This window comes from Scylla paramamosain, chromosome 2 (genome assembly GCF_035594125.1).
Source record: "Scylla paramamosain isolate STU-SP2022 chromosome 2, ASM3559412v1, whole genome shotgun sequence".
NCBI lineage: Eukaryota > Metazoa > Arthropoda > Malacostraca > Decapoda > Portunidae > Scylla > Scylla paramamosain.
In genome coordinates, this window is record NC_087152.1 from 40,311,817 (window position 1) to 40,331,816 (window position 20,000).

Below are 20,000 nucleotides of genomic sequence, written 5' to 3' on the forward strand. Positions count from 1 at the left end.
AACAGGAATCAGCGTGAGAACTATATGAGTACTGTAAAGCTGTGACCAATAAACTACTACTACTACTACTACTACTACTACTACTATTACTACTACTACTACTACTACTACTACTACTACTACTACTACTACTACTACTACTACTGTGTGTGTGTGCGTGTGTATGTGGTGTGACTCATAGCATATAACAATCAACTTAATTCCACCTCGCTCCACCTGGCGTATCACATGTGGCGCGTCATTCATTTTAAATAAAGCATCATGCAGTCCACATCTTTGGCATATCGACTTTTGAGGTAACGGTTTGGCTTTATCTAATTAGGAACATTACAGTTTCCCAGACATCCTTAGCAGAGAAACATAGTTGTGTAGTGCAATAAAGTGAGTTTGTGTATACTTAACGATGCATAGGCTTATTTAAATTGCCAGTTAGTTGGTGATAGGCAGAATAAACAGTTTCTCGCTTTAATTAGGAAGATTATACCGTTTCCTATACATCCTTAGCAGAGAAGAACAGTTGTGTAATGTAATGAGGTGTTATAGTGTTGACATTCTGTACTTAACAATGTGTAAGTGTCTTGTTCATTGCCAGTTACTTGGAGATCGTCAGGCAAAATGAACAGTGCCCCAGCCTCAGTGTCCTTTACTTATTGACCGTCCCCCGTACAGCCTTATCAGAGGGGCACAGTCATGGAGTGTAACAGACTGGTCTCTCTCTGCGCCTAAACATGTACGAGTATGCCTCTTTTGACTACCCATTAGTTGAAGATTATACAGTTTCCCATACACCCTTACCAGAAAAGTACAGTCGTATAGTGTTATAATAATGTAATCAGTCTGTACCTAACAACATGAAGGGTTCTTGCCGCCACCCATTACTGGCAGATCGTTAGCCAAAATGAACGGTTTTCTCATTTTCACTAAGAACATCAGCATAGTTTCCCATACACTCTTATCAGAAAAGTACAGCCTTGTAGTGTAATAGCCTGTAGCCAGTCTGTACTTAACAATGTGTAGGTGACTTTGTAATTGCTAGTTACTTGGGGATCGTTAGCCAGAATAAACAGTTTTCTCGCCTCAGAGTCCATTACTTGATAACGCTAATTAGGAAGATTATACAGGCTTGCATTACAGTCGTAAGGTGTAATGGAGTAGCCAGTCTGTAGTTAACAATGTGTAAACGTGCTTTTCACTAGCCATTACTCGCAGATCGTTAGCCAGAATGAACAGTTTTCTCGCCTCAATGTCCATTACTTGATAGCACTCGACCCACGTTAGCTGAAGGCGGTGCTGCTTTAATGAGGTTAATGTTAACCTTTCCCGTCCAGGCCTATTAGGAAGGTGGTGGTGGTGGTGGTGGTGGCCGCCTCAGCAGCACCATCCACGCAGTGTTCCTAACGAGGCGCGCAAACTATAACCTCCTATTCTTAACAGTTGGGGGTCTCGTAATAACTGTTTTCAAAGGCAGCAGAGATGGTTAGTCTGGTTACCTTGAGTGTTTATTTATTTGTGTATTTTATCCATTATTTATTTATTTATTTCCATTAAGTCTTTTACAGTTATGATGATCCTTTGCAAACAGAGCACTAGAGAATAATTGTTTGCATTGACACAGAAGAAAAGAGGAAAAGTTTTTTTTTTCTAAGTTGCCAGAATATTCAAAAGACCGTAGTACTTAAATAAACGCTTAAAACTTTGTAGGAGGTTATGAAAGCAAATTGTGTAGCACTAAAAGAGGTCTTGATGCAGAACACTCGTTAAACTATCACTTGTATCACGAAAACATTCATAAAATCCTCAATCACATCCACTAAGAGAACGAGCCAAGAGGACTCGACATAAGACACCGGAACGTTTGAGAACACAGACGTATAAGTGTTCGCGTGGTAGTAATAATTTGCGGTTTGATTCTTGTATGGCCCGTAATCTGAAACTCACCGCTCTTTCACCACGACTATATTCCAAGGCCACAGAGATGACTAGCCGAATTGTCAAGAGTGTTTTTCCTGCTATTAATGTAGAAATCTTGTTAACCTGTCACTAGAACCAAGAAAACACCCTTAAAAACCTTTGCAACTTCAAGTAGAGCCTTTTGAAATTAGTGGAGGTGTGATGCAGAAGTGTTTTAGAATATGGTCCATAGATGTCGTGGCAGCGTTTGTGTCCTCGAGGTCCGTGGGAGCGATCCTGATATCCTGCTTGCTTCCACGGCCGTTTGTCTCTTTCCGCTGCTTGCTTATTTGCACACTGCGGTCAACTTTAAGGTCCGGTTTTGCGTGCTAATATCTTGCGGGGTATATTGAAGTTAAAGTTCGTATTTTTGTATAATTACGTAATACTACGTTTGCTTTTTAGTAGGAAGTCAGGCGTTCTCGTGTTTTATTAGCGTCATAATTCATTGGTATCAGCAGCTGCAGGAGTCAGGTTTAACGTGCTAATGTCTTGCTATGTATGGTGCAGTTAAAGTGGGCCTTATTATTTATTTATTCATTTTTTTTTTTTTTTTTACCTTTTTGTATCCCTAAGTCAGAGAACCTCTTATATAAAAAGTTTACACGTGGCTGCCCCAGTGTGAAACAAAGTCTACATTTATTAAAAACACGAAGAGAGTAGTATTTACTTCAGAGTTTAAACTTCACATGACTATAAACGCTTGGTGTGCTCTATTTACTAAAAAGAAGCCAGTTGGTCTACACGTGGCTGCCCCATTGTCAAACATAAGTCATAGGTACAACTATCAAAAAACATGAAAAGATTAGTATTTACTTCAAAGTTTACACTTCAGACGACGCTAAACCCATTTGTTTATTGACAGCTGTAAAAAGCCAGCAGGTCTACACGTACCAGTCCCAGATTTTATTTATTTATTTATTTGTTTATTTATCTATTTTTTTAGGAGGGACACTGGCCAAGGGCAACAAAAATCCAGTAAAAAAAAAAGCCCACTGAGATGCCAGTCCCAGAAAAAGGTCCAAGGCGGTAGTCAAAAATTGAAGGTCTTGAAACCTCCCTCTTGAAGGAATCCAAGTCACAGGAGAAGTCATTGAGAATACTAGTTAACTCTTGCATTAGAGAGGTGGACAGAATAGGGGTGAGAGAAAGAAGAAAGTCTTGTGCAGCGAGGCCGCGGGAGGAGAGGAGGCATGCAGTTAGTAAGATCAGAAGAGCAGTTAGCATGAAAATAGCGATAGAAGACAGCTAGAGATGCAACATTGCAGCGATGAGAGAGAGGCTGAAGACAGTCAGTTAGAGGAGAGGAGTTGATGAGACGAAAAGCTTTTGATTCCACCCTGTCTAAAAAAGTGGTATGAGTGGAACCCCCCAGACATGTGAAGCATACTCCATACATGGACGGATAAGGCCCTTGTACAGAGTTAGCACAGGAGGGGTGAGAAAAACTGCAAAACATACTTGTATCTGTTAAAAATATATAGAGATTAGTTTTTACTTCAGAGTTTGCACTTTAGATGACGCTCTACGCTTGGTGTGTTTTATTCATTACCAGCTGCCTGCATACCTGGGCTGCGAGGGGTCATGCATGTTTAATTCTCTGTTATTCACATTCCTGCTCACCTTGTTTGGACAGACTGGGGGAAGCGTCAGAGCAGTACTACAAACCTCAGGACACACTACTGCCTCACCCACTGGCAGGGAATGTTGCTACTCGTGTTTATTTATTTATTCGTTTATTTATTTGTTTTTTTATTTAATTATTTGTTTGTTTTGTTTGTATGTCTCTTTGTTTCTTTCTTTATTTACTTGTTTTTTTTTACTTTTTTTCATTTATCTATCAGTCAGTCTACCTACCAACTTATCTATCTATTTTTTTATTGTTACTTAGTTATCTTTTTTATCTATTCACTTGTTTACTTTCCTGTCGCTTAACCACGCAATATAATGAAGATAAAACTCTAAAGTAAATCCTTTAACTTTTCCATGCTGTTAACAAATATAATTATGTTTATTTTATACAGGGAGTTACACGTGTAGGTTTAGTGACTTCTAGCAGCTGCCTCTGTGTTCTTAGGTTCTTTCTAAAATCCGTATATACGGTAATTTCTTTCCCATCAGTTTAGTTACATCTGGTAAAATTACATCCATATATACTAATTTCTTTTGCAGTGATTTACTTACTGCTGTTAAAATTGCATCAAATAGAGTGGTAGATTAATGGAATGGACTCACTAATCAAGCTGTCAGTGCTGAGTCATTAGGAAGCTTCAAAGGAAGATTAGATAAACCCATGGATGAGGATAATCGGTGGAAATAGATGGATGTGTTTCATGAAGGGAATGACACGTGCAGGCGTGGAGGTGTCTTGCAGCCTCCCTTATGTTCTTATGTTCTTATGTATCGTTTCTTTCCCAGTGGTTTAGTTGCGTCTGTTTATGACTCGTATTCAAGAACGCTTTGCTCTCTCATCATGACTATTTTCAAAGGCCACAGAGTGTCTCTTCTCTTAATAATGTATAAATCTTGTTAATCTATCAGTAGAAAGTAAAAACCTCCTTAAAAACCCGTGTAACTTCAACTAGAGTCTTTTGAAAGTAGTCGTGGTGCGGGGAGAAGTGTTTCAGAATATGGTCATAAGAGGGACGATCATTACATCCCAATCTTGTTTCAGGCTTGCAATTAGCGGCAAGTCTCAGATAGGCGGGCAACTTGACGAGTTTGTCTCATCATAACTTCCAGGATTGTTGCCGCCGCAGAAGTAAGCCTAAGTGGTCCGAAATTACTTTCCTCGTTTTCTATCACCTTTCATTAGAATAGGAAACCAGTATAAGTTTCCAGTGTATTCGTCTGTCATAGAAATAAATTAATCGTTTAAAAGATTCGATGTCTTTTGCGTAGGTTACATATTCTGTCATTTTACGCCTAAGTGGTCTGAAATTACTTTTCCCGTTTCGTCTTTCATTAGAATAGGGGAGAGATCTGAATTTTTCAATATCCTTATAAACCACAGAAATAAAACGAAACTCTGGCATTCGTTAAATATTGTTAGTGTGTTATTCATATGTTGTTAATTTTACGTCTAAGTAGTTTGAAATTACTTCATTACAATATAAATGAGGAGTACAAGTTTTCAGTGTTTTCGTAAACCTTTAAAAATAAGTAAGTAAATATGGACGCGGTGTTTGGTCTCGATCAACGGTCAAATATTGTAAGTGCATCCGTCATATATTCTCATTTTTTCGCCGAAGTGGTCAGAAATTACTCCATTAGGAAAGGAATGACATCTGCAAGTTTTTGATATAGTTGTAAATTATAAATAGATAAACGAGGCATTTTGATTTCTGTCAATGGTCAAATAGTGCGTATCTGTCACATGTTCATTTTACGTCTAAGTGGTCTCAAATTACCTCGTTAGAATAGGGTCGACGTCTTCAAGTTTTCAATGTATTCGTAAAACCATAGAAATAGTAAGTTAACTGACGCGATCTTTTGCGGTGGTCAAATCCTGTGAGTGTGTCCGTCATATGTTCTTCATTTTACGCTGCGTTCTCTGATATCATTCCCGCCAGAAGGTTTTCGTTTACTTTAATTTCGCTGAAGTCTCCAAAGGATCGCCTCCCGCCGTGTAAAAAGGCGGGCGAGCGTAATAACGGGATCCCCTGAGCAGCCCGGGATAAGGAGGACGTGTTCGGGACTCAAATTAATTACTGAGGTGAAGTGCTTGTGGAGTGTGGCGGCGGCACTCGTGTTGCCCGGCGTCATCAAATTAACTTGCTTGTGGACCAGAGAGAGAGAGAGAGAGAGAGAGAGAGAGAGAGAGACGGAAAAGGAACACACACACACACACACACTGCGTAGTGTAGTGGTTAGCATGCTCGGCTCACAACCAAGAAGACCCGGGTTCGAACCCCGTGTGCGGCGAGGCAAATGGACGAGCCTCTTAATGCGTAGCAGCAAGTAGGTACGGGATGTAACCCGAGAGGTTGCGACCTCGCTGTCCCGGTGTGTGGTTTGTAAGTGGTCTCAGTCCTACCCAAAGATCGGTCACTATGAGCTCTGAGCTCTTTCCGTAGGGCTGGCTGGGTGACCACCAGACGACCGTAGGTGAACCACACACACACACACAGAGAGAGAGAGAGAGCTCTAGAGAGAGCAGGGGTACTGGCCATAGCGGCGTTAACAGTGGAGGAAGGAGCGGCCCTTGGAAGTCTTATACAACCTCCTTGAAGCATCTTGTCTCCCGAGGCCTCGCGTGCTTGCCTGGCGTTAAACTGTGAGGGGGGGACGCCGCGCCTCGCCCCGCCGCCAACCCCTCGCCTCGCTACCACTCTACGCTACGATTAAAAAGCCTTGGTGACGCAGAAAGCAACTACGCAGACAGGGAGAGGCAGAGGGAGGGCTGGACTGTGCTGAGCTGTGCTATGCTATGCTGGGCTGGACTGGGCTAGGCGGGGCGCAAGACGGTGGCAGCGTCTGTGGGCTGGCCGGAAGTTAAGAGGAAAGAGAGAACTCAGTAACTTCGGAGAGACAAAGATAGAGGGAACTGATGTGTGTGTGTGTGTGTGTGTGTGTGTGTGTGTGTATCTTGGGGGGTTTAAGTTTTATGATGTGTCCTTCTTCTTCTTCTGATGGTCTTTTCTTCTTTTTTCGTCTTCTTCTTCGTCTTTGTTGTCTTGTAGTGATCTCTTTGTTTTCTTTTTTCTTTTCTTTTCCTGCTTTTGTTTTCTTGTTTTTGCTTTTTGTTTGATTTTTATTGCTTCTTCTTGTCCCTGTTATTGTTCTGTTTCTTCTCCTTCTTCTTCTTCTTCTTCTTCTTCTTCTTCTTCTTCTTCTTCTTCTTCTTCTTCTTCTTCTTCTTTCCTTCCTCCTCCTAATGTCTTAATTTTTCCTTTTTTCCCCTCTTTCTCCTCTTCAATCTGTCTTCCTCCTCCTCTTCCTCCGCACATTCTTTACATTCTTTTTCCTTCTGCCCTCCTTCTCACTCATCCTCATTTACGTTTCCTCCTCCCCTTCCTCCTCCTCTGACCTTGTTCCTTCACTTCATTATTCACCATTCCTCCCTTCACTTTTGCTCCTTCCTCCCTTCCTTGCAATATTCCATCTTCTCTTCACGCCCTGTCACTTTTTCCTCCCCTCGCTGTCTCTCCTCTTCCATCCTTTCATTCCCCCACTCACCACGACACTCACCTCCTGTCTCCCCTCCCCCACAGCCTTCCCCGCACGCCTCCCTCACCTCCACCCAGCCCCGCCTGCGGCCTAGCTACGCACCTCACTAGATCTATACCACTAAACCTGTTGCCCCCTTTCACCCCCTCTTCGCCTCACCCTCCGCCCCCTCCCACTACCCTAATACCAACCCCCCTATCCATCCACCCATCCACCCATCCACTATTCACCTCCCTGCACCCCATCTTTTTTCCGCCCCTCTTCCCCTCATCCTCCCCCTTTTTTCCGCTTCCCTTCCCATCATCCTCTTTCTCTCACTTTTTTTTTTTGTCCACTCCTATTCCCTTTTGTGGAGGGAGTTCTCTGCTCTATATTTTTTTGTGGGTTGTTTGTTTTCCAAGTAGTTTTCAGAATAGTTACTGTACGCGGGTAGCTGTTTCACTTGAGGCCATTCTCTCTCTCTCTCTCTCTCTCTCTCTCTCTCTCTCTCTCTCTCTCTCTCTCTCTCTCTCTCTCTCTCTCTCTCTCTCTCTCTCTCTCTCTCTCTAATGATGTATACCAGTCAGATATATGCATTACATCATACCATACGCGCGCGCACACACACACACACACACACACACACACACACACACACACACACACACACACACAGATGTAAAAAGAAAAGTAATCGAAAGTTGCACGGATATAAATTATGCAGAGAGCATCTGTTCAACTTGCCCCGGGTCCCGAAATCCCTCAACAGAAGCCTGCCAGTAGTGAAAAGGCCGCGTGTTGACAGTCGAGTGACGCCCGTGATGGCAGCCGTACAGTGAAGGGCTGACATGCGGGACGGAGGAAGAGAAAGGGAGAAGGGAGAGGAAATGCACGATGCTGAGAGAGGAGACAGGAACGGAAGAGGGAGATGAGGGGGACGGGAGAGAAACAGCTTTGTCCTAACGAGGAATATTGAAGGGGAGATTAATAACGATTATGGGTTACGAGACACAGAGAGAGAGAGAGAGAGAGAGAGAGAGAGAGAGAGAGAGAGAGAGAGAGAGAGAGAGAAAGCTAATGATAATGACATCTTCAAAGTGCCGTGAGGAGAAGTAGTCTATAACAAGAGTAACAAGAGTCAGAACATCAATAGCAGCAGTGGTAGCAGTGGGTAATGAGCGTGGGGAGGGCGGCGGCGGGGGGTCAGGGACCGAGGAATGACTCACCAGCAGACAAAGTGAGTCTCGCCGTCGACACCACTCTCCTCCTTCGGGCTGAACTCTCCGCCTCGCCCTCATCCTGGCGCCTGGCGGTGGTGGTGGTGGCGGTGGCGGTGGTGGTGGTGGCTGTCGGGGTCGCTGTGGTTGTCTGGTCCTCCATCCTACCACGGCTCGCTGATCCCCTCCGTCACTGCGTCACTCCCACCCTTCATTGGTCTCCTCGAGGCCCTTCGCTGCGGAGCTTCAGCTGCTCAGGGCGCGGTGGTCTCGTGAGGCGGTGAGGCGCGAGAGTACGACCAAGACATGTCCTGGTCCTGTTCGGTTTAGAGCAATAGTTCTGACGTCACGAGATGCAACGGATCAACGTTTGCGAGCAAGTGGTAGCAGGGTCAGCTCCAGGTAGTGAAGGGCGCGTCACGCTGCCGCAAAGGCAAGGCACAATGCCTGGAGCAGTGGACGTGCGGGGCTGCACGGCTCCGGTCAACGCCCACACCACCCGTATCACCAAGGGACATGGACTGAGGCCTCGCCGGCCCGTAACAAGCTTTTCCCTTCCACTCGGCACTCAGTACGTCACTCCTGCTCACTGCACTCAGACGTGACCCACCATGTGAACTACTGCCAAAGTGAACCAAGCGGCACACGGGCGACCAAGTGACGATGCTGGCGGAGGCGGGGGCGTGGACTGGTCACGGGCAGCGTGAGGGAGGCAGCCAGCTCGGGTCACGCACACTTTCACTCGCTCACTCTACAGCGGGGTTAGTACACGACGGACTGCCGCTACACACACCTCACGCTACACTCCTCAGGGGGTAAACAGTGTTGAGGGTGCGCGCGCAGATGGGAGAGGGGGGGCCCTGGTGGAAGGGGGCGGTCTCCCCACCAATGGGATCGATAAATAGCAAGGGAGGGGTAGAGGTCGCCCGCAGGAGCCGGGAGCACCACCCCTGGAAGCAAAGCCCAGCCGGCGTAGGGCGATGCCGATGAGGCTCCATGGACGGCTGCCCATCACGGCGGTGTGTGGTTACTGTGCTGCTGTGCTGCTGTGCTGAGGGCAGGACCTATTACACCGGCATCTTGTTGCCGAACTCTGATCAATGGGAACGTTATCCCGCCACGAGTGAGGCAAACTTGTGTGTTTGTGTGTACTGAGTGTGTGTGTGTGTGTGTGTGTGTGTGTGTGTGTGTGTGTGCGCATTCTTACTTTGGATGCGTATTTCTCGTCACACAGACTTGCAAACAAAGTACGTACTTCATGAGTCACAAATGTGTGTGTTTGTTTGTGTGTGTGTGTGTGTGTGTGTGTGTGTGTGTGTCGGTTAGCGTCCATCCCCTTTTGCAGAGATATCAGCTTCGTATATACACGTAAATAGATACATACATCACAGAAGTACACACACCCACACACACACACACACACACACACACACACACACACACACACACACACACACACACACACACACACACACACACACACACACGTACACGCACACGTATGCACACACACAAAAAAATCAAGCAAATAAAGCAATTTCTAAGTCAGTTCTATGCCACAGCGTGACGGCCTACCACCTCCACCCGGCCAAGAAGCTGCAGCTCTCCACCGGTCGAAGTTTGGGCAGGGGCTGAGGCGGCGGGTGGCGGAGGCGTGGCGGGACTGCGAGGCATACGTCGTACTCAGGGTGTGGCGAGGAGCCAGTGGCGAGCCTCGACGCTGCCGTGCAAAGCTGGTGTGCGGATGTGGCTTGGAGGGGGAAAGTGGGGGATCAGTCGATCTGAGGGAGTATGGATGAGGCGGATGGGCGGATAGGTGTGGGTGGTGTGTGTAGGATAGTGTGGAGGCATTGGGGGAGGGACAGGTGGTCATGGTGTGGGGGAGGGGCGTGAGGGCTAGGAGCGGTAAGACGGGGCGAGGTAACTACGTGGTGGTGAGTGTGGAGGGGGTGTGGTTTTGAAATGCTGGGGAGGTGACGTAGTGAATGGCGATGAGAGGCCGAGTACAAAGCACGAAACACACACGTGCACACACACACGCACACACACACACACACATGCACACACACACACACACACACACACACACACACACACACACACACACACACACACACACACACACACACACACACACACACGTGCCACTCTAATAAGATTTATATGTGTTTACATTCTCGTGTAAGCCGGGAAATGCCTTGTCACTGTTCTTACTTTTAGTTTTCATCTTTCTCAACAAACTTATTATAATTTCACCAAGCGGGTGAAGTTTGGTAATCTCGAGGAGGATGTTTCTCGAAATGACGGTGAGTGTGAACGACGAAGTTAGTAACGCGAAAGCATTTCTCTCTCTCTCTCTCTCTCTCTCTCTCTCTCTCTCTCTCTCTCTCTCTCTCTCTCTCTCTCTCTCTCTCTCTCTCTCTCTCTCATCTGTTTAGCTCATTTAAAACATCCTTGAGTAGCGTTGCAGGGGAACAGTGTCTCTGCCACTTGTTTATGTAACATTAAATTTACGAAACACGAAGCAAACAAATGTAAAACAAACACAAACGCGAAAAGAATACGAAAAAGGAGCGCCGCAGTAAAAACAAGTTGTATAATAAATATATTAAAGAGAAAAGGAATGAGAGTAAAGGAACAAGAATCTAAAAACGATCAAAATAAAATCTAAAACACACTCACTCAAAGAGGGAAGAAAAGACACAAGTGAGAGGAGCGGAATAATACATTAAAGAGAAAAAGAAAAAAGAAAAGAATTTAAGGGGGATAGACTCAACCAGGAGCCTCGACACGTGGGAGGGAGTAAGAGTAGCGACCACCGCCAACACGACACCACGCAACACCACAAAACACAACACAACGCCACCAACGCACCACAACACAACACACCAACACCACCAACACAGCACAACACAACACAATACAACAGAACACCACCAACATAACATAACACCAACACAACACCACAACACCACCAACACACCACCACCACAGCACAACACAACGCAACACAACACAACAACACCACAACACCAACACAAGTCAACACCACAATTTTTTTTTAGTTGCTTTTAACATTGTCTGTTTCTATTCTTCTACTTTATCACACTTTTCGTTGCTTTTTAACATGTAACGGCGCCATATGACCACGATGTTGTGGCGCGAAACTTTTCAATTAATCCATCAATCTATTTACTTCACCTCCTCCAGTCAAGGCAACGCATGATCATTAGTGCACCCTTGCTCGAACACTTGAGCACGTGGCGCAGGTGAGGAGTGTTCAGACAAGGCCAGCTGGTGAGGGGGCGGCGTATCGGCTATATATATATATGCGGTCCATTAACAACAAAGGCAAGGAAAGCTACATTATATAACCAAACTCTTGACAATTGAGAGAGAGAGAGAGAGAGAGAGAGAGAGAGAGAGAGAGAGAGAGAGAAGCTACAAGAAGCCATCAAGCTTACACGTCCTACACGTAGCAGTCCATTTAAAAACATATCTAGCTATTTCCACTATCATTCCCATCCATAAATTAGTAAGTCTTTCAAAGTTCCATGTTGACTCGGCACTAACAACCTGATTACTGGGTCTTTTCCATTCATGTACCACACTATTTCAGAACCAATTTCCTCCTATCTCTTTTAAAATCTAGCCTAAATTAATCAAAGCTGAACCTGTTCTCGTAATTACTGACCCTGAGGATTTTGTTTGTCACCTTGTTATCTTGAAGTGGTGTACATTTTCCTAAGATCAGGTTCACTTTCGTTATACATATATTCTTACGATTACATTTTTAGTCTGGCAGCTCATCAGAATAACTCGTCACTGTATAGGAAGCACGCTACATAATTTGTTTGTATAGTACTTGGTAGGAAATGTCTAGGGCTCCATTAAGCTTGTGAATCTTATGGCTTCCTCTTAGTGTGATGGAAAATTTAGAGCAGAATTTCCAAAGACACCACTGACAGAGGTGTTTGTTTATCGAGCGTTTCAGAGCTTTTTATAACATGTGCTATTATTTTTCTTAGTAGAATCGTCAGTTAATGAGATGAAGTGTGATTAACGTGGATAGTAGAATAGTCACAGTTAATGAAATAAAATCAGATAGTAATTGTGAAAAACTTGGTTAGTAGAATTATCATAGTTTATGAAATGAAATAAGTAATATGATTTAATCGAGTGATGCAGTGAATGTTTGACCTAGATAGATAAATAGATAGATAGATAGATAGATATTTTATTGACCACAAACATGCACATCAAATACACTAATCAAATAAAAAACTGATCTAAAGCACGAATACAGTATCAAATTAAAACATTAAAGACCACAAAACGTGAAAAAATTGACGAAATAGAATTAGATAAATGAACTAAGACAATCATATATACATCAAGAAGGTTGACTGCAGTCCGGGCTTGTCCTCCGTCACCCCAACGCAGTATATGTTCGGTACGCAAGTTGGGAAGTTGTAATCTTGCAACTCGCCAACACTTCCTAAGCTAGCGCGGCGTGCTGTGTAGTTCAACCTCTCCTAAGCAGTGCGAAACTTTTGACTCTCATCCTGCAGTACACTCGCATAGACTGATGATGGTGATAATGACGATACAGCTCGCCAGGACTTCCTAACCTAGCGTGTCGTGATATATGACAACCTCTCCTACACACTGGATAAATTTTTTAACTTTAGTAGACTGGTAGAGACTGATGATGACACAGAGGAACACATACAAAAGAAATACAAGTACGGAGGGAAATAAACAGCAACAGATCTTTTTTTCACCCTGCTAGACTGTTCGATGATGATGAAAATAAAAATGTAAATAGGATAGGAAACTTTTGACTTTCGTTCTGGAGTAGACTCGTGCAAACCGATGATAGTGATATTAATGACGATGATAGAAAGCAACAGATACAAAAACAAAGGAGTAGATACAAAAGGAACACAAATACATAGATAAAACAAACAACAACAACAACAACAACAACAACAAACCTTTCGTTCCCAGCTGAGCCGTTTGATGATAATGAAAATAAAGGAACAAACAAGATAACTTGCGCGCGATAGGAAGGGCGGGTGGTGACCCGTCAGAAGCAGGGAACAGGTGCGTGTGAGGAAGTCAAGCAGCGGTGATTTATTGTGTGGCGTTATCAAGGCAAGCATCCGGCTGTTCTTGTCTAACCGTCCGTATTATGCTGTTTGTTTCCGTCTGTTCCTGTGTCATTTTTTTTTCTCTCTCTCTCTCTTTGTTGTTGACGAATTATTGTCAGTAATTGTTCCCTTAAATATCTCCTTACATTAATGTTTTTGCTTCTGCATAGTGCTATAACAACAAAGCAACAATAACAACAACAACAACAACAACAACAACAACCACAACAGCAATCACCACCACCACCACCACTACTACTACTACTACTACTACTACTACTACTACTACTACTGCTGCTGCTGCTGCTGCTGCTGCTGCTGCTGCTATTCATTTCAACATCATTTCCTTTAACTTTTGTCGTGCTGAGGTAAACAGGAAAGAAGTTTCAAGACACTTCTCCAATTTTGGATAATCCTTCAGGAACTGGCACTTCACTAGGCTCTTTTCTTGCGTTTTTTTTTTCTTTGTAGCCTAAGGCCATTGCCCTTCTTACATAAAGAAAAAAAAAGCCTTAGACTATTCATTTTCTTAATAACTATCCGTGTTACATTAGACTGAACGCTAATCGCATCACTAGCTAAAGTATTTTGAGGCCATCACTTTTGCAATTAATATTAAACACCCTCCTTCCCCCACGTTGTTGTGATTATCATTATTATAAAAAATGTAATTATGTCACAAAAATGATGTCGTTAATTTTTTTGAATGTCGCTCTAGATAATTTACGGCTCAGCCTGTCCCGGACACTCGCCGCTGCCACCAGGAGGTTCACTGGAGGCTACTGTGCTTACCAAGTACTGACCTTGTGTTTACGTACTCCAGCACACGGCGCCTGAACTACACTCGCGTGGAACTATGACCTCGAGGACACAACCACAATATCAAATTAAACTAATCGTGCATTTACTAAGTACTGACCCCACTGTGTTTTCATATCTGTTGCGTGTTTACCAAGTACTAACCTTGGTGTGTTTGCGTTTACGTGTGTTTATTGCGCCTGAATTACACTGGCGTGGAAATATGACTTCGAGAACAAAGCAAGAATATCAGATGGAACTAATCGTGTGTTTAAGAAGTACTGGCCTTGTGTTTACTTAGCTACAGCACAGGAGATTGAACTACACTGGCATGGATTTATCACTTTGAGGGCATAGACATAATATCAATGACACTAATCGTCAACTCCTTAATTTCCACTAAACATCGATCCAAGTCTGAATTGGTATTTGGACGCCTCCTCAAGTGCTATCGGCTCGCTCTCGACTCTAGCACCCTCGAGTCCTGAGACAATCTTTGCCAGCCACTCTACACACAATTGTTTCCTTTGTGGGAGCTTACACCCCTGATGACCTAACAACTTCGACCTTGTAGACCTTTCAGAGGCACAACACATGTACGTCGGTTTAGGAATAAAACTAAAAAGGTGTGACTGAGGTGATATGGACGTGTCAAAGAGGAGAGATGAGGAGTATATGGGAAGGAAGATGCTGGAGGTGGATCTACCCAGCAGGAGAAAGAGCGAAAGACCCAAGAGAAGGTTTATGGATGAAGTGAAGGAAGACATGTTTGTAGTAAGTGTGACTGAGGAAGGCGCAGAAAACCAAATGCGTTGGACAAGGTTGGCCCTTAAATCCTAACAGAAGCCGAAAGAAGAAGAATCTTGACTACTTTTTTATACCGCTTTGGTTAAGGTTATAATCACTTTCAAGGACGTTTTCGTGATGCCGCTGATAGTTTCACAAGGATTGCACAACAAGTATGAGGAAAAACACCCATGAGAACTCGTCTAATCATCTCTTAACCCTTTGAAAATATTCCTTAAGAGAGCATTAAGCGTTTCAAAATACTGGTCATAAAACAACAAAGGCTGACGGACGGAGATCACAAGAAAAAAAAAAAAAAAAACAAGAGCGAACGAGAGGGAACAAAGAACAGTAAAATTAATGTAAGACGAAAGAAAACCGAGAAAGAAAAGTAATATTACACCGGACTGAGAAAAGTTGCCAGCGCGCATTGTGGATAGTCATGGTACTTGGCATGTCTTGGAAGCTTGCATATGCCGTGAGTCTCGCAGGGCTGAGGGGATGAGGGGATGAGGGGGGTCTGGTGGCGAGAGACAAGGTGAAACAGTAGAAATTGGGTTGGGAGATGATGGGGTGGCCGGAATGTGTGCAGAACGGTCTTGTGTGAAACGAGGGTGAGGAGAGAGGTGCAGGGAGGTGTGTGGTGTGTGGTGTGTGGAGGGGAGAGAAAGGTGCAGAGAGGCGTGAGGTGTGTGAGGGAGGAAGGGAAAGAAAGGTGCAGGGAGGTGTGTGGTGTGTGGTGTGTGGTGTGTGGTGTGTGGGGGGGAAGAAGCGACCTTGGTGCTGAGTAAGGAGTGACAGATATGATATAGTAAATACAGCGAAAGAATAGAACAGAAACTCCTTTTTCTCTTCTTCTTATTAATATTTTTATTCTCTTTAGTCGTTCTCCTCCTCCTCCTCCTCTTCCTTTTTTGTATTATTACCATTTTTATCTATTATTCACGTTAATATTATCATCTTATTCACCTGGTCTCCTTTCTCCATCATTGCCTTGTGCTCATTGTGGTGTTTTGGTCAAAGAAAGGGACTTGAGGGATGCGTGTTCAATTGTCCAGTAAGTGCGGCTCGAATATAAGAGCAATTGTTATATTATTTACCCAGGACACACACACAGACACACACACACACACACACACACACACACACACACACACACACTCTCTCTCTCTCTCTCTCTCTCTCTCTCTCTCTCTCTCTCTCTCTCTCTCTCTCTCTCTCTCTCTCTCTCTCTTTCTCCATGTCTCAGCATCCCCTAGATAGTTCAGGGAAAGACACGCCCATAAATCCCTTTCTCCTGGAGTGGTGCATTGGAGACCGAGACACACTTAAGGCGAGAGAGGGAACACACACACACACACACACACACACCACAGATTGGAAGTCAAGTGTTGGACGTAACTTTCAATCTGTGGAACATCGCCTTGCTTCTTCCAAACCTCACCTGTTTCTCACTGAAGCCCAAATGTCTGAGGCCACTGAAACTCGACCCTTCTCTGTTCCCTCTTACTTTCTCTAGCCTCAATTTTATTCCAAGGATTGTTGTTGTGTTGATGTGCTCAGTGATATAATCTTCTGTCTTTCCTATGTTATTGAGTCTTCAGAATTTTCCACCATCTGGCTAAGATTTTATTGTCACTCACTATATTCACCTGTGCTGTGTATATCTCATTTAACTCTACCCCATTAACTCTACCTTCCTTTCCAGCCGTTCTTTCGATGTAGTGGTAGACTGTCTTTGTTCTTCTATGCCTATCAATAATAATATTCCACAAGGTTTCGTTCTATCACCCATCCTATTCCTGTTATTCGTAAATCATCCCAGAAACTTCCTATCCTCTCTTATGCTGATGATTCTATACTGCACTTCTCAACTTAATTTGCCAGACGCCCAACAGTGCATGAATTGAACAGATCACGAGGAGAGGCCACAAAACGCCTAACTTCTGATCTTTCTATTACTTCATAATGGGAAAGGATGGACCTCGTGATGTCCAACGCCTCAAAACTCAATTCCTTCATCCCTCCACTCAACACAACCTTCCAGACAGCTATTCCATCTTTCTCAGTGACCCACAACTATCCCTCTCCTCTGCACTGAGCATATCTGAGTTCCCCTTCACTAAAAATCTCAACTGGAAATTCTACACCTCTTCTCTTGTTGAAATAGCTTCCATGATTTTTATTTTGTTTTATTTATTCATATTTTTGCTAGCTTTCCTCTCAGTAATGTATTTCGGTACGTATTATTCTTTATTATGCACAGGATCTCACTTGCCTTATTTATGTAATTAGAGAGCTATAAACATTAATATATTCGTGCGTGACTGTGGCAATTCCGTAAATATTTCAGCCGTCATCTGCGGCCATGAAAACTGTTATGAACGTTCACTCTGCTTTGCAAAAAAAAAAAATGGCCCTTGTTCTGCATACGTTCGTTTCTCCTATGGTTTTGTTCGTACTGTGTATTCGCTTTATTTATGTATTTTGTTACTTATATACATTATTTAACTGTTGTATGTGTGTGTGTGTGTGTGTGTGTTTTATCATGTTCTTATTTTAGTATTATTCTCTCGTTAGTTTTGTAATTAACGTTCTCTTTTATCGAGTTATCCATTAGTGTAAATGCTCTTCTGACGACTTTATATGAACCATAACCTAATTTATATTCTTCGTGTTTTATTTAGTCTGTATTTTTGTGACCAATAAAGTCTATCTTCCCATCTATCTGTGTGTGTGTGTGTGTGTGTGTGTGTGTGTGTGTGTGTGTGTGTGTGTGTGTGTGTGTGTGTGTGTGTGTGTGAAGGGAAAGTCCTCACAATTTTGCAAGATAGAAGAGGAAACAACACTTATATGGGGCAGAACCATTTATCAAGATGAAGGAGGAGAAAGTGTCGACATCCGATACTCCCTGGTCCCCCCCAACTCTCTCTCTCTCTCTCTCTCTCTCTCTCTCTCTCTCTCTCTCTCTCTCTCTCTCTCTCTCTCTCTCTCTCTCTCTCTCTCTCTCTCTCAAAAAACGTATTCTTTTCCACCTCCAGCCTTTATAGTTTTTCCCTGCACTGTGGCTCCTCCCCCTCTCACCACCACCACCACCACCACCGCCGCCTCACGCCTCGCCGCCCCTTCTGGCACCGCCCCGCCTCACCCCGCCCCGCCTCACCCCACCCCATCCCGCCCCGCCCCGCCTCAGCCCCCAAACAGCCGTCCCGCCTTAGTCCAGCCTGCATTTTTAGAGGCGAGTGTCAAAGCCCTGTGTGTGTGTGTGTGTGTGTGTGTGTGTGTGTGTGTGTGTGTGTGTGTGTGTTTGTAAAAAGGGACATATTGATGTAACCACGTATACACACACACACACACACACACACACACACACACACACACACACACACACACACACACACACACACACACACATACACACACAAACACGCACACACACACACACACACACACACACACACACACACACACACACACACACACACACACAAACACACGCGCGCGTTTTATCTTTAAGAAAAAGAGAGAGAGAGAGAGAGAGAGAGAGAGAGAGAGAGAGAGAGAGAGAGAGAGAAAGAGAGAGAGAGAGAGAGAGAGTAGGATTTCACCATTCACCGTAAGTGTTTCTTTAAATCACGCTCTTAAGTGCGAGAAAACACGCTCAGTCCTTAAGGAATTTTTACTTTTATTATCTATTTATCTTTCCATTTATCTACCTCTTTATTTATTTGTGTTTCATGTTTGCGTTAAGTGCGCGGGTCTTTCTGTTACGTTGAGAGGCCAGGTGCTTGGCCAGGTGTGGGGGATCGTACTGATGTAGCACTAGACTCCACAGGGCTTGTTTTGACGCGCGCTCTATCGTATATAAATCATTTGAAGAGAGGCCAGTCCATATTACATAACTTTTATCACCCGTGCAAAGGATGTTGTGTATATACCTGTCAGAAGTTATATGATCGCATGAGTTCTGAATATATTTTAAAATAATATCAAGTAAAGTTTATAAAGCTTCATCGCGTTCCCCTTCAGCCCACAAGTCCCTCTTAGAAAGTAAACGCAAAAAGATCTGCAACATACAGGAACATAGCTCCGTACACTCACTCACTGATTCATGCCAGTGTGTAGGAGGTGGAATTGAATGTTGCATCACTCGGGTTTGGCAAGACTTAATCCAGCTCTCAGTATTGCCTAGTAACGTGTGTGTGTGTGTGTGTGTGTGTGGTTCGGTGATATAGTGGCTATCGTATTTAGATCGCAACCAAGAGGCCCTGGGTTCGAGTTCCCTGCCCGGTGGTGTCTTGTCACGCTGTACCCTCGGCCGCTCCTGCAGGGAACACCGGGTAAGTTGAGCAGTTCCCACTCGGCAACCCGCAGCCCGGCAGCTGGCAGTGTGTCTGTTACTTAACGCGAAGGAATCTTGTACAGTATATAAACTTCTTTGCCAGTGGTCCAAGGAATGTGTGGCGCGGCAAGTACTAAATACGAGCGAGTCAGGTGATCCCAAGCAGACTCAGGCAGGTGGGCGGCGGCCAGATGGTGGTGATGGTGGTGGTGTCGGTGATGAGGGGAATGAGGGGATGCAGTGGGTGAGGGAGACGCACAGATCATGGGAGAGGACGGGGTATGGGCCAGGTGGGGCAGGTCAAGTGGATGGGGCCTCAAGGCTTAGTTTTGAGGGAGTTAAATCAGGCAAACAACAGCCTCCATTAGATAGGAGGTGACATGTCGCTGCTGAATAATGGAGGACTGGCACAAGTTTTACTACAGACGAGTGTGCGTTAGTAAGGCAGCGCGTGCACCTGCTGGCGACGTTTCAATATCCTGGACTATAAAAAAATATATATAAATATTTACCTCGGATTAATATTGTATTGTACTCTTGCCAGCCCGGTACTCTCGGACAGGGAAAAAAAGGATTAACCCTCAAACGTCAGTATTGCACTTCTTT

At 44.2% G+C, this 20,000-nt stretch overlaps 1 protein-coding gene across 7 annotated transcripts in view; it reads right to left on the bottom strand.

Moving 5' to 3' along the window:
- Positions 1-20,000, bottom strand: part of LOC135115026 (anoctamin-8-like) — a 127,675-nt gene that overhangs the window by 105,573 nt on the left and 2,102 nt on the right. The window contains exon 1 of one of the 7 annotated variants that reach the window (XM_064031486.1): positions 9,894-10,203. The exons of 4 other annotated variants lie outside the window; for them this stretch is intronic. In XM_064031486.1, coding sequence (XP_063887556.1) covers positions 9,894-10,188 — 295 coding nt within the window. In that variant the 5' untranslated portion in view covers positions 10,189-10,203. Of the gene's footprint in view, positions 1-8,324; positions 9,315-9,893; positions 10,204-20,000 lie in introns of those variants that run through there. 2 more of the 7 variants (XM_064031494.1, XM_064031503.1) reach the window with 2 other exon arrangements.